Raw genomic sequence first — 13,317 nt, forward strand, 5'->3', positions numbered from 1 at the left:
CGGGTGACTCCTGACGCGTGGCCAGGTTTTCTGCATTCGCTCCAGGCCCTTTTTTCAAGGGTTTGCTTTTTAAAGCTACCGTGACCTTGGCATGGGGACGGACAGACATCAACCAACAGAAAACAGCATGTTCTGAAAAGCTTACACAGAGCAAAATCACGGCCCCGCCGCAGCCTGTAACCATTTACGGGGCGGGGTGGGGGTGCTCAGCCATAAAGTGCCACCAAGAAGCTGCAGCAGAGATAACGTTTCTGTGCGCTTTTCCCTCGGGCTCTTACCTGGCTCTTGCCCCGCCGCCGGTAATTCCTTCTCACGAGGTTCTTGTAATTCTCATTCTTCTTGGTCAGGTAGTAATACAGGACGCAGTCCGCCACCGTCTGCAACGACACGGGGAGTCAGGGCGCAGAAGGACCTGGCCCCTCGCACTGCGGGGGCGCAGACCTTCAGGAGAGGCAGCGTTCAGACCCTGCAGCTGCCGGACCCCCTGCCACCCCGGAGGCTCTGCAGCCACAGCAGGCTTCCCTCTAGGTCCCCAGGGAAGCCCTTTCGGGATGCTGCTGTGGGCTCTGCCCGCTGGAAGAGGGGGACGAAGCACATCGCCCTGGTAAAAAAGGGCACTTCCCAGTGACAAAGCGGGGCCCTTCCCACAAGCGTGCCGGCTCGGAGATGGGGATGCAGAACAATGAGCACCCTGTGTGCGAAGCAGAGCGCGGGGCCAGCCCGGGGCAGGGGGCAGGGCTGACCCCAGATGACTGTGGCAACTAAAAGCAGAACAAGGAGAGCTGCCTGTCACCCTCTGTTGTGGTTATGCCCCGCACAACCTGCCACGCGGCTGTCAGCCAGCATTACTTCCAGCCACCGAGCTCGCTGGCTGGAGCGCGCCCGGCTTCCTCGCGGACGCCCCCATGCTCCCGAGCTGCCAGCCGAGCCCCGGGTCCCACGGCCGGCTCGGGTCCTGCGTCGGGAAACAAGCGGCTGGGACGCGGCTCTGCTCCTGGTCAGCGGCACGGAGCTGGACAAAATTCCTGCGCCAATTCCTTCCCCTACCGACGTGGGCACCCGAACTGTACCTTCACAGCGGGGCTCGGCGGGTGTACGAACAGAAATAACCCCACAGACCCCGCAACCTGCAAATGCCCGGGCACGGGGTGCTGCCGAGCGCTCCCAGCCCGCCCCTGTAGGAGAGGTCCAGGCTGCACTTTCCCCATCCCCATACAAAGAGTGGAACCATGTGCAACAACAGATTGTAACTTTTAAAGCGTTAATTGGATCTCTTTCTAATCTAGCCCTGATTACACACACACACACACACACACACACAAACACAAAAACTTACAGTCATCTGTTCCAAGGGCTAAGATCACTATTTTTTTTTTTAATGCAATTTAAAAATCTATTAATTCATTACATTGAGCCATACTTTGCATCTCTCTCCAACGGGATAATGGATGTGTTCTGTATCATAATTACAGCCTGATTTACAAACGAGTACAAATAAAATTAGAAGACATTTTACAGCTTGGAACACAGACTGGATTGTGAGCATAATCCAAGTCCCACCACTTTCGGCTTTAACAAGGGAGAGAGGCTGAAAAGAGCCTGGTGTCTTACAGCATGAATGGCAACAGAAGGTTGCTGCTGCCGCACGGCTTGCTTGCTGCTTTGGACAGGGAAGTTGAGCTCTTACAAATGATCTGCCCAGCCTGATTCGTGCAGGATCAGAGAGCAGTTTAAGCTGGAAAGGACCTCGCAGGCCACTGGGCCCAGCCCCTGAAAGCAGAGGGCTCCCCCCCCAACCCAGCAGATGCTGGGAGGATGAAACACGGCGTGAGATGGGCCAAGGACACGAGTGACCCCAAGACCCAGGGAAGACAAGGGCTGCTTGCTCAGGAGAGCGCCTGGCCCATCTGTCCTTCCAGGCTGGGTCTGTCCAGGATTTGCCCGTATGGCCTGTCCTAGAGCAGGTACCTGGCCTCGCTCAGAACAGGAGCAGAGCCGTGCTCCTCCTTCAGATCTTTTCCAAACCTTTCTTCCATCAGCCCAATTAACAGCAAAAAGGAAGAGTCCGAGCAGCACAACGCAGAGCCTTGGGAAAGTTCAGGCCCTCCCGCCCTCAAACCATTCCTAAACACCACAGGCGGACACAACGCCAGTCCGAAGTGCTGGGTGAACTGGGACTCTCCCCGCCCTCGGGATCCCTCCCCGGGGCGAGGAGGGGACCCCCAGGGCCCTGAGCCACCGCCACCGAGGGGCCAAGGATCTCCGCTGCCTGCTCCAGCACCGAAGGAGGTGTGATGATTGAGAAGAGGCAGTGTGAAGAAGGTTAAAGCCGCGCAGAGAGGCTTACCTTCCTGTCCAGAAAGGAGGCGATAAGGCCGAAGTTCTTCGGGTGCTGCATGAACCTGCAGGAGCAGAGGGACAGGGTTAGTCCTAGGGTTACTTAGATGAGCGCCAGTCCCGACCCCCTGCCCATGGGCGGCCTTGCCCTGTGCGCCTGGAGCAGCGAGACCAGCTCCGTGGGGGACCTGCAGGTTTAAGAAAATATTTGCCTGCTGCTCAGCTTCCCAGAAAGATGGGAACTTGAAGTTTAGCCCAATGGAGCTGGGGCTCCAGCAGGCAGTCACCCCCACACCAGCACCCTTCCTGATGCAGGGCCCCATCTCCCCATCTGCTTTGGGGGGTGCTGCAAGAGCCTGCTCACCGTAGCAGGGGGACCTAATCTCTGCAGCAGCCAGCGCGAGGCTTTTGTGGGTGACAATGAAGAGTGGGGGGGACGTGGGAGCGTGGAGGACAGCCATGGGAGCGGGATTCTTAACAGGGACTCCAGACTCTGTCCCACGTCCAGCTGCAGCCTTTCTTTCATCAAGTGTTTTGAAGGGCAAAACTTATCCAAATATAACACAGACACCCATGGGAGATCCCCCAAGACATGTGACTAAATAAGTATGTGGATGAAAAAGAAGAAACCAGAAATGCTAGGAAAAAGAAAAAAAAAGACCTGGGCTGCTCAGACAGAGCGGGATCACCCCACAGATCCTACGTGTCGTGCTGTGTGTGGCACAAACCAGGGGCCGATCAGGGGATGGGGTTTTCATGGCCACGTTACCCATGACAATAACACAGATCAGAGGGCAACTCGGAGGGCAATCCTGTGGTTTTTTGCCAGGCCAGGCTGTGTCCCCGTGATGAGGGAAGGAAGCTGCGCTCTCACAGTGTCCAACACCATGGGGCCTCTGGGCTGGGCTGGGTTAAGGGGTCCCACAGCCACTGCTGCTGCTCTTCTGGAAAACCACGGTCCGCCTGGGATCAGGCCACTGACGTGCTTACAAGAAGATCTGAAATGCTGCCCAGCAGCAAATCAGGCCAGAATCTTCCCCATGGTTTGATGGCTAAAATGGGTTCAGAGCTGGAGCTTGCAGGCCTTGCAATGCCTAGCTGCTTTTTCTGAGAGCCCCTGTGACCAGGGCTGAACAAAAGGCCGCGCTAGGCTTTCACAGGCTGAGGATGCTGCCTCTGAGCCACCATCACAGAGAGCACAGCCCACGTTCACCTCAAAAACCCAGGCCAGCACTGCAGCACCCAAGGTAGCTCAGCTCTCCGCGCACTGGGATTGGGGAGGGCACCGGGGCAGCCCTCCTTGGGCCTTGCTTACAGCTCCTACGTACCAGTCTCCACAACTGAGTTTTGTGAGAGCCCCAAAACCCTTCTGTATTCATGCCTTGAGCTCCGCATCACCCACAGCGATGACACAGAAACCACCGTGCACAGCAGGACGCAAGAGCTGGGTGTGGATCCTTCCAGCCCCATTAGCCAGGCATGGCCCCTCCATTAAAGAGCGAGTAATTAGCCTTTGCGTCATTTGCGTGCAAGCCTTGCTGTTTGGAGTGTCACATTTTAAGGCTAATTAGCAATGAGGGTTCTCCTCTACAATAGGCTTGGAGCTGTTTTCCTTGTTTTGTTCATTTTTGGTCCGTCCCGACAATGACTTATTTCGGCTGCAAGCAGGGGCTGTCGCGGGCAGGGGAAGGGAAGGGAAGGAGACTTTCTGGCACAGGGTGGCTTTCGGTGTCAGCGCTCCCCTCGTTCACCTGGGTGGCTTCCTGGGCTCTTGCTGGGTGCCGTGGATCATCTAAATTACACACCTAATGGCCACCACCACCTCGTGATCGGAGCTGTGCCCAAACACGCAGCCTCCCCGCCACACCTAACACGCTGCAACCTCCCGGGGAAGTGCCTGCTCCGTGCGTCCTGCAGAGCTCAGCCTGCTGCAGGCTGAACTCCAGCTCGGTTTTTAAGGACACCCATGGCACACCGGGGGCACCCAGTACACTCCGGTCCACTGTGCGACCAGCACCGGGGTCCCCACTGGGGTACGAGGTGAGGGGGAGGCTGGACGGGAGGCTGAGCTGGGACCCACGCTCGGCTGGCAGCGCAGCGGTACCCTGGGATCAGAAATCCCCAAAGCGATCCCAGTCGTTCGAGCCAAGCTGTTCTCAAGCACTGCTTGCAAACAGGAGAAAACAATGCAGACAGAGTTTGCTGTCTGGTGTGGGAATGCAGCCATGGAAACAGCAGCTGGTGGCAAATCCTACAGGCAGCGGGACGGTGCTGAGGGAAAGCACCGGATGGAGGCTGTAACCTGAGTGGGCTGCATGGCTTTGTTTGATGTTGGCAGCCCCGAGAATCCCCCCGGACATGCAGGTAATCCAAAAATATCACGCTGCACGCATCTCTGAGTTTCACTGGCTCTGAACCTGAACTGGCTGATACAACAGGGGGAGTGAAAACAGAAAAACTTTGAGCCTTCTCCCTGCTGGGAGCGGCAGCTTCCCACATCTCTGCAAGGGAGCAGGCAGAGCGAAATCACAAGGGCACAAACACACCAAACGTATGCGAAGGCCTGACAGATAGGTTTCTGTCCACCTGCATCACCCTGCCCCCAGGTCCAAGGCGAACACAGCGACAGAGGCTGCACCACAGCACGAGCTTCTGTCTTCACACCGGGTCCCGGGTGTGAGACAAGTCCTCAGGGAACTCACCCAGGGCGCCTGTGCTGGGGCTGCTCCCTGCAACCACCACCCGCTGCCTCAGCAGGCTGGGGCCGTGGCCAAAGGCAGCAGGCAGGTCACATCCCGCAGTTCCCAAGGGCTACCCAGAGACGTCCGCGGGCTGCACTCACTTTTCGCGGAAGGTCTCCTTCTCCTGTTCGCTCCACATGTTCATCACCTGCCGGTCCTTGTAGACCTTCATGGGGTCGTCCATGAGGCCGTTCATGTTGATGAATTTCATGCGCTGCTGGTCGGCGTCATAGAGCATGGGCGGGATGACGGCGAGCTGGCGCATCTGCTTCTCCAGGTTCTTGGGGGAAAGCAGAGAGAACAGCCGGTCAGCACCGCGGGCCCGCGGGGACCGCAGGGGACAGATGTTCGAGGGGGAAGGACAGGCGGAGGAACAGGAGAACTGAAAAGCAAGCACTAGGCAGCTTTAGTGCTGGAGTAATTGTAAATTAAACGCTGAAAGAGGCTATTGCCATCAGCCAGGAAGCAATTAATCTTTCTTTTTGAAATAAAAGGCTTTAAGATACGGGGTGGAAATGCCTGACTTAGGGAAAACAGCTCCTATCCGCAACGAGAGACAAGTCAAAGCAGCAGTGGCACAGGGACCAGACACCACAGCCACGGCCACGTGGAGGTTCAGTCCCCTCTGAGCTGCCCGGTCAGAGGGTCAGCTCTGCAAAGCCTTCTGAAGGGTGCGCAGAGGGAGACCTTTTCTGACCCACAGGAAGCCCCACAGGATGCCTCCCAGCACAGTCTCTGCCTTTCCTCCCTCCGTTCAACCTGAAGTGTCTCTGAGCTACCCCAGACCCCCAAAGCTTCGTTTCCACGTGCTCTGGGTTGCTCCCGGGGGCCAGGTTCCCGTCTCTGACAGCATCGGTCCCTCGTGAGCTCGCTCCCCTCTCCTGCCAGCTGTGCAGCTGCTCTCCTACCACCCGGCCACTTCCCTCAGCCACGTGAGCAGATCGGATGTCGCTGTGACGGGGCTGCGATTCCTTTCTTTCCTGCTAGCAGCACGCCCTGGGACACAACCTGACACCCGTGCTGCATCCAGCCCAAGCACTAAGCCCATCCAGAGCCCAGGCTGCAGGCCAGGCCAGCACAGACTGGGCGCACCGGTTTCCTCAGCCATTCCCAACACGGTGGCCAAATGACGTCTCACTTGTGCTGTCCCCTGCCTGAACGCTGGCCCTGCCCCTCCAGCTGGGCTGCCCGTGGTCCTTCAGCACAAATCCCCCATGTGGGGACGAAGGGACACTCTCGTCACCCTCTTCTGTTTGCTCTCAGCACCGTAACCCTGAGCCCTCCCTGCCGCCCGGGATGGCACCGGTGACATAAATCCCAGCCGTTGACCCGGGAAGGCCAGGTCCCAACTGCAGTTACGTTAATTCACAGCTAGACGCCGGTTCCTTGCAGAACTCCCAGCAAGCTGCCCCCCGGCTCCAGCCTCCTGGCTTCCCTCAGTCCCGGGAAGGGCTGGAGCCTGACGGAGGCTCTCAAAGCCTCCTCTGAGCAAAGCAAAGCGGAGCCTCTGGGCTTAGCAGAAGGCCAGAGTGGAATGTAGCAGCATGCGCTGTGCGGGAGGCCAAAGGCAGCCACGCAACACCCCCCTTGGCCACCTCCACTACAGCGTGACACCTCCCTCTGCTCCTCAGCCCCGCGCCCTCCACGTGGTTGCCTTCACTTGCTAACAGCAAGCTGCCTGCAGCCCAGCGCCGTGCGCAGGCAGCAAACATCTCAGCTATTGCTGGGCAATGGCTGCTCTCCCCTCCCAAGCGCGAAGCCATTCACTGCAGCTCGCCTCCGTGCCAAGTGAGTGGAACCCTTGTGAAACCAGATCCAAACGAAGCCAAGGTCACGGGGATGTTTCAAGATGAATGGAGCACTCCCAGAAGATGTGGGCCAACTGGCTCACGTACAAACCATTCATTCCATAGGATTCCCCTGTGTCAGGCTGCACAGCCCATTCAAAACACAAGGAAATAGAAAAACCCCTCTGCCCGTCAGCCAGGGCACCGGCTCCCTTCGCTTCCTACCTCCACCTGCAGGTAGAACCAACAGCAGTAAGGTGTTTGTGGGGTGCTTGGGGTCTGACGTCCCTAAGAGGCAGTCACACACCACTAACTCCTACCTACTGGCCACCAGCTATCAGGGAAGCCCGCCCACCCTCAGCCTGGCCTGGGGCTGATGGGATTTGGCATCTGAATTCACCGTGGGGCTTGGTGCTACTCCACCTGGTCTCCCTGGACAAGAGCGGAGTGAGAGGTAAAGAGGAGGGGAAAGGAAGAGCCGGCCTCACCTCTTGTTCCGAGAGCCCATCGATGATTTCTGACACCTCGTGTTCGCTGCGCGCAGCCGACATGGAGAGCCCTCCGCTGCCCCTCTGTCCTACCCTGCTGGGAAAGGGCAAGGGACATTCAGAAACTGGTGCTCTGCTTTGTGCTGTGCTCCGCGCTGCAAAACGCACCCCGTGCCCCTCGTTCCTCACCTGTGCCAACAGCCACCTCCTGCATCGCTACAACGGGACGTTTCACACCCACCCAGGCCCTCCCACCGTATTTTCTCGTGCCCACTTCATCGCCCCAGAGCAATAGCACAAAGGTGCCAGTGCTAGGACTGAGCAACCAGCGCTGTGCCGCTGCGTCTGGTTTGCAAATCCTGCAGGAACGCTGAAATCAAGGTCAGCCATCAACATCTACTTCCCATCCTGGATCGCCAGACGTAACAGCCACAGGTCCCAAGGAACTCAAACTTTTCTCATTAAGCAGGTACAATTTTAAAACAACTGTCAGAACCACTTATCCCCTTCTCTTTAAGATAAAAATAAAGCCACTGATTAGGAACTGTTCACGCATCCAGCTGTTTGCAGGGCACCAGGCAGCGACGGACGCAAGCAGCTGGATTCTGCGCACAGCAGGTGTCCCTGGGCTGCAGTGGGAAGGACGGGGAGTTTTCGGCAAGGAGGGCGGGGATCACAAAACTGCAGCTCCTCCTGGCAGGAACCAACGTGACCTCAGTTGTGCTTTCAATGAGGAGGAGAAAATGGAGAGGGGGACAGCAGAGACAGGGACACCCCTTTCAGGGAGACACTGCTCCTTTCATATCGTCTGCAGTCGTTCCTATAATCTCTGCAGATGTTTCTTGCCCCTGCCCACGCTCCCATCGAAGCACAAGCACGTTTTAAATCCCTGACATGACCAAATCCATCTGCAAGCCTCGTACATTGTCATTTGGGCTTAGCAATGAGGAACTAATTAGTGCCATCCCAGTCAGGTGGCCAGAAAAGGGAGCTGCCTCTGCGCTCTGCTGCAGCCAGACGGGAAATCAGCAGCCAGGGGAGCGGGCAGCCGCATTCCTGACATTTTTCCTCCTGCTGGAGCTGCGCGGAGCCGCCCTGGGGAAAAAGCAGCAGGTGACTTGCCTGCTGGCTCCTGCACTCGGTGCACCCCACAGTTATGGGACCAGAAGGGGAGAAATGGGACTGACAGCCATCCCAGCCCGTCCTCCCACCGCCCGTCGACAAACAAAAGAGAAAGGCTGTCCGATACCGGCCCAGCCCCTTCCTACCGCTTCTCCTCTAACCTCTGCATGCGCTCTTGCAGTTCCCGCTGCTTCCGGATCTCTGGGAATTGCTTCTCATAGTATTCCCGCACTTTGCTCTCCTTGGCACGGCGCCGGGGGTTATTTTCAATGCGCTCCACTTTCTTTTCCCAGGCCTCCATCAGCTGGTCATAGCGCTGGCAAAACTTCTGTTCCTGGAAGGGCAGAGCGAGAGGGACGTCAGGAGATGTGCCTGGAGAGGGCAGCTCCCCAAAGCCCTTCCCTCGATGGCTGAGCGTGAGTCACACTGCTTGGAGAGATGCGGGCCAGCAGGACACGGTCACGCTCCGGGGTCTGGGGCCAGCCCAGGGGCAGATTCGCAGTGCAGCCCAGCGGGTGCCCTCAGGCTTTCCCCTCCCAAGCCCGACATCTTTGGTAGAACAAGGACCGTCGCCCGGCGTGCCTTTGCTCACCCGCCACCCCTTCTGCTGAGCATCCTCCGACACCCTGCGTGCTTGATTCAGCAGCCAGAGCCCCAGAGAAACTCCTGGGCAGCTACACCACGGGCCGCTCTCCGAGCCCACGGAGCTGAGCTCCACACACGCCTCAGCAGATGGATGGGGAGCTCGAGCACAGCACAGCTTGTTGTTCCCAAAGCACTGGGCGCAGGCACACAGGGGGCTGTGCTCCCAGAGGCGCTGCGCTCAGACTCATCCTCACGGGCTGGAGCTTTAGGAGGAAAATGCTTTTAAAGGTGCACAGAACCCTCCTGCTGCAGTCGGTGGGACAACGCGATTTCACGGCACTAAGGATTAGCTCTCAGATGCTGGTGTGTGGTTTGAGGTTATTACTAGCAGCGTTGTCGGGATGCAGCACGTGCCCGGCACGGCCCTGTCATCGTTACTATCGTCAGAGCTCGCACGATGCCCTCCACATCATCACCGCTTCCAAACACTTAGAGCAAAACCCTCTGGGTGGGTTGGAGACCTCTGATGCCAGATAAGAACCTCCAAGGGACTGCAGTGCGGGGGCAAGGTGGTGGCGAGAAACGGATCCCAAATATCTGGGATTCCTGGCTAGGATGTGTGCCCGAGGCTGCGGCCGTGCACGCACTGCGCACACCCGTGGCGGCTCCGAGGGCACCCGCCTCGACCTCCCCGACGTCAGGCAGCCACAGAACTGTCATTTAGGAGGCGCCGCCTCCCCTGGCCACAGCTCGCCGTGCCGGGAGAAGTTCACCACGGCGGCGCAGACCGGGCAACCCCTTCCACCCACGCGCACCGGCGCTGGCACTCCAGCGGCACGGCGCGGTGGCAGCCAGCCCTCGGCCGCGGTGCCCTCGGCTCCTCCACCCCGATTGTGGCAACCGCGCTCCTCCCCGGGGGTTTTTGGGAGCAGGCAGGTACCCAGAGCATTAAAATCCCGTTTGCGACACAAGCGAGCCTTCCTGCACCGCCACCCGAGGCGGCCTCGAGCCGCCCTTGCCCTGCCTTGCTGCGGCCAGCCCTTGTGCCGGAGCAGGGCACCCACCGCCTGAGGTGCCTGCGGCGCCGTGCCCCCGCCCCGTGCCACGAGGGGTGCTCACGTGAGAGCAGCTGGGCAGCCAGAGGGGATTTTAAGGTTTCGTTCTGAGCGAAGCAAGGGCCTCGCAGGCCCCAAATCAGGAAGCGAAAGCAGATGGCGCTTTGCAAAATAATCAATGGCAAACCCCAGGTTGCCTCCCTCCGCCTGCGCTACTGATCTGAGTCCGCGGGCTGGTTTCAGGAGCCGCCGGTGCGTTAGTCACCGCAGCAGCAACGGGGCGAATCGAGATTTCAAAGAAATAAACTCATCTCTCGCCGCCACCATCCTACGGCTGGAAGGAAGTCCAGCGCCACAGGACTTCCCAGATGCACCCTGCTCTCGTCTCACTCTCTTAGCAACCAGAAAAAAAAAAAGCAGGGTGAGATAAAACCCACCAAAAGGACAGAAACGCCCAATTTCAGCCCAGGAGGCAGCTGGGTGACACTGAGCCAAGTGGATCTGCTGTGCTATGGCGCCGGGCACCGGCAGCTCCGAAGCTTGGTGCTGCTCCCATCCTGGCTTACGGGCTTGGTCCTGGCATCCTGGGCCTGGCCGTGGCCCAAGCAGACCCATCTCATGATCCTACGACCTCCTGGGGGCAGTTCTCAGGGCACCCAGGACAGACAAAGCACCTCCAAACCCCGGGGTGATGCACACTAACCCTCTCCCCTCAGATAAATTAATTCCCGCAGCCAGAGGCAGTCCTGCCCCCGATGGAGGCACAGGAGGCACTCGTCTCCATTGGGAGCCGAAGGAAACGGCTGCAGGATGAAAGCGAGGAATGAGAGCAAAAATAAAAACGCCCTGGAAGCTGCCAAGGGGACTCACGCCGCGAGCGAGGAGCTGTAGGTAACGCGACCGAACCGCGGCACCGCGGGGAAATCGCAGCTGCTGCGTCTTCACCCCTCCCGAAGCGATGCCGTCTCGGCCCGACGACAAACAAGAGCTCCCACCCTGCCAGCAACGCTGCTGCATCCTCTCGCTTTCAGAGCGTCGTGTTTGGGAAGAGGATAAAAATACCCTGCAGGGTTTACCGAGCCAGGGCGCCCGGAGGCAGCTGGTGGCCGGGAGCCAGCCTTGCTCCGGCCCCACACAGCCTGAGGACACCGAGTTCGCCCAGGACAAGGGCTCAGGGAGGGCTTTTTTCCCCTTCCTTGATGCAATTTGTTATTATTTGGGCTTACAGCTGGCGTGAGCAGCACCAGTGTCACACATTTCCTCAGCGGCGCTGGGCGCAGCTCTCCAGGAAAAAAAAGCCCCTCTCCAGGCGCAAAGCCCCCACACCTAAACCTCCCGCGCGCAGCTCCTGCACAGGCCAGCTGAGAGCTTCTGGCCCGCAGCTGCTTTCCGAAAGCCCCTTCCCACCCAGCAGTGGGAGCCCAGAGAGCCGTCCCCGCCTCATGAGTGCCGTGCTCCAAACCCCCAAATCTTCCCCCTCCGAACAGCTGGGTGGGGCTGGGCCATCCTTGTCCGGTGCTTTGCGGTCCCGCTGGGATCTGTGCTCCACGTGATCTTCTGCCACCCTTCAAACGCAAAGGTCAGAGGCCCCTTACAGCACTCTGCCCCCAGGTTTTCGCAGCTCGAGCACCAGGAGAGGCTCCCGGTCAGGCGCTTCGGGAGCAGGAGCATCTAGTCCTTCTCCGAGCATCCTCCGAGCAGCCCCGAGCCAGCGTGTCCGCTCCTGAAGAAACGCCTGCGCCGGCTTCTGGCCTCGGTGCTCCCTCTCCTCCCCTTCCCGGCTCATCCTCCCCGCCAGCCTCTCCATCACACGAGCGGTGGCGAGCCAAATCGGACCTGACACGCTGATCTAAAAGCGGGTGAGTAGTAACGCTGCCGTAGCAGCTGAAGGCAGCCTGCAGGCTGCGCCAAGCCCAAGCCCTCCTGCAGCCCACGCTCTCGCGGCTCGGGGAGCGGAGCAGCTCCTCGGTGGGGAGGAGAAGAGCGAGGGTGGCAGGAGGAGCTGCTCCAGTCCTACACTAGCCGCACCGTTTGGCTTCCCTGCTTGACGGAGATAAACCTTTTGCGTCCAGAAGGGCTCCCTTTACCCTGCTCTCTCTGCAGCGTCACCTCTTTGATAGCAATTCAAAGCCTTTTACTGTGCCGACCCTGGTGGAGCAGGAGGAATCCCCGCGGGCTCTTCCGGGGGGGCTCTCGTGGCCGAACCCAGGGGTGTGCTCAGCCCCTGCTCCAGCTGGCCCCGGGCGGTGGCAAGGCACCAGCAAGGGCAAGAGCCAGCAAGGAAGGCTGGCACGTCGATGGGCTTTGCTAAAAATAGGGCCTGCTACAGAACAGGCAGAAAAATAGCTAAGCACACCCATTCTGCAAACAGAATCAGCAAATGTGTTCGCTCTGCAAATTCAGCAACCTTCTGTTGCCTGTTTTGTAGAATAGGCAAAACGCTTCCCTAAACTGAAAAATCCCCTTTCAAGGACACTGAATAAACCGGCTGGCAGAAATTCACCTATTTTGCATGACAGGCGACTTTACTGCGGGCCGTATTTCAGGAACCGTGCTCCTGCAGCCTAATTAAACCTTTTCCCCCAGCTCCTTGATATTCACGACAGACTCAGTCTGGCTTTAGCGCAGTAACTGGTCGGTTCCCCCAGCAAACGGCTCCCGTTCGGTTCCCTCCTGGTTCCAGTAAGGCCGCAGCAAGCTCTGCCATCTCTGCCCTGAGGAAGGGGACGCCGATCCGCCTCCCACTGCTGCGGAAGCCATCAGCTGTGGCAGGAGAGCTCCCCCGAGCAGTGCCGGAGAAACCAGCACCAAAGAAATTGCTCAGACCTGCAACATTTGCAACTGCAGACCATGACGCTGGCACCTGAGTCCGACCCAGCACAGACACACACCAGGAACGGGTGTTGGCACCTTGCAGGTGAAACCCGAAGCCCTCTGTGGTGAGCTGAATCACCCTCCGCGCTCGTAAACAGCGAGGTACCGCAAAATCCACCTCGCGCTTCCCGCTCGGGGTCGTTGGTTGCTTCTGGCACTTCCCCTCCTCTGCGCAGCACGGCCAGCCAGCTGGTTTCGGCTTCCAGCTCCCGCTGGCTACTACAGCAGGCCACCGGCAGCGCCGAAAGCAGCAATTCGACAAATCCCGCTTGAACTTTCTCCTCTAATTGCCAGGGCCCCGGAACCGCGCTCTGAAGTCTCCTACCAA

At 58.8% G+C, this 13,317-nt stretch overlaps 1 protein-coding gene across 17 annotated transcripts in view; it reads right to left on the reverse strand.

Moving 5' to 3' along the window:
• NCOR2 (nuclear receptor corepressor 2) overlaps positions 1-13,317 on the reverse strand; it is a 234,201-nt gene that overhangs the window by 76,906 nt on the left and 143,978 nt on the right. For 10 of the 17 annotated variants that reach the window (XM_080560156.1, XM_080560157.1, XM_080560158.1 and 7 more), the window contains 5 exons: positions 8,622-8,809; positions 7,354-7,450; positions 5,180-5,358; positions 2,348-2,402; positions 279-377 (listed from right to left, as the gene is read on the reverse strand). In XM_080560156.1, coding sequence (XP_080416282.1) covers positions 279-377; positions 2,348-2,402; positions 5,180-5,358; positions 7,354-7,450; positions 8,622-8,809 — 618 coding nt within the window. The remainder of the gene's footprint in view (positions 1-278; positions 378-2,347; positions 2,403-5,179; positions 5,359-7,353; positions 7,451-8,621; positions 8,810-13,317) is intronic. The other 7 variants (XM_080560150.1, XM_080560143.1, XM_080560154.1 and 4 more) reach the window with 3 other exon arrangements.

The sequence above is a fragment of the Anser brachyrhynchus genome, assembly GCF_964034855.1.
Source record: "Anser brachyrhynchus genome assembly, chromosome: 17".
NCBI lineage: Eukaryota > Metazoa > Chordata > Aves > Anseriformes > Anatidae > Anser > Anser brachyrhynchus.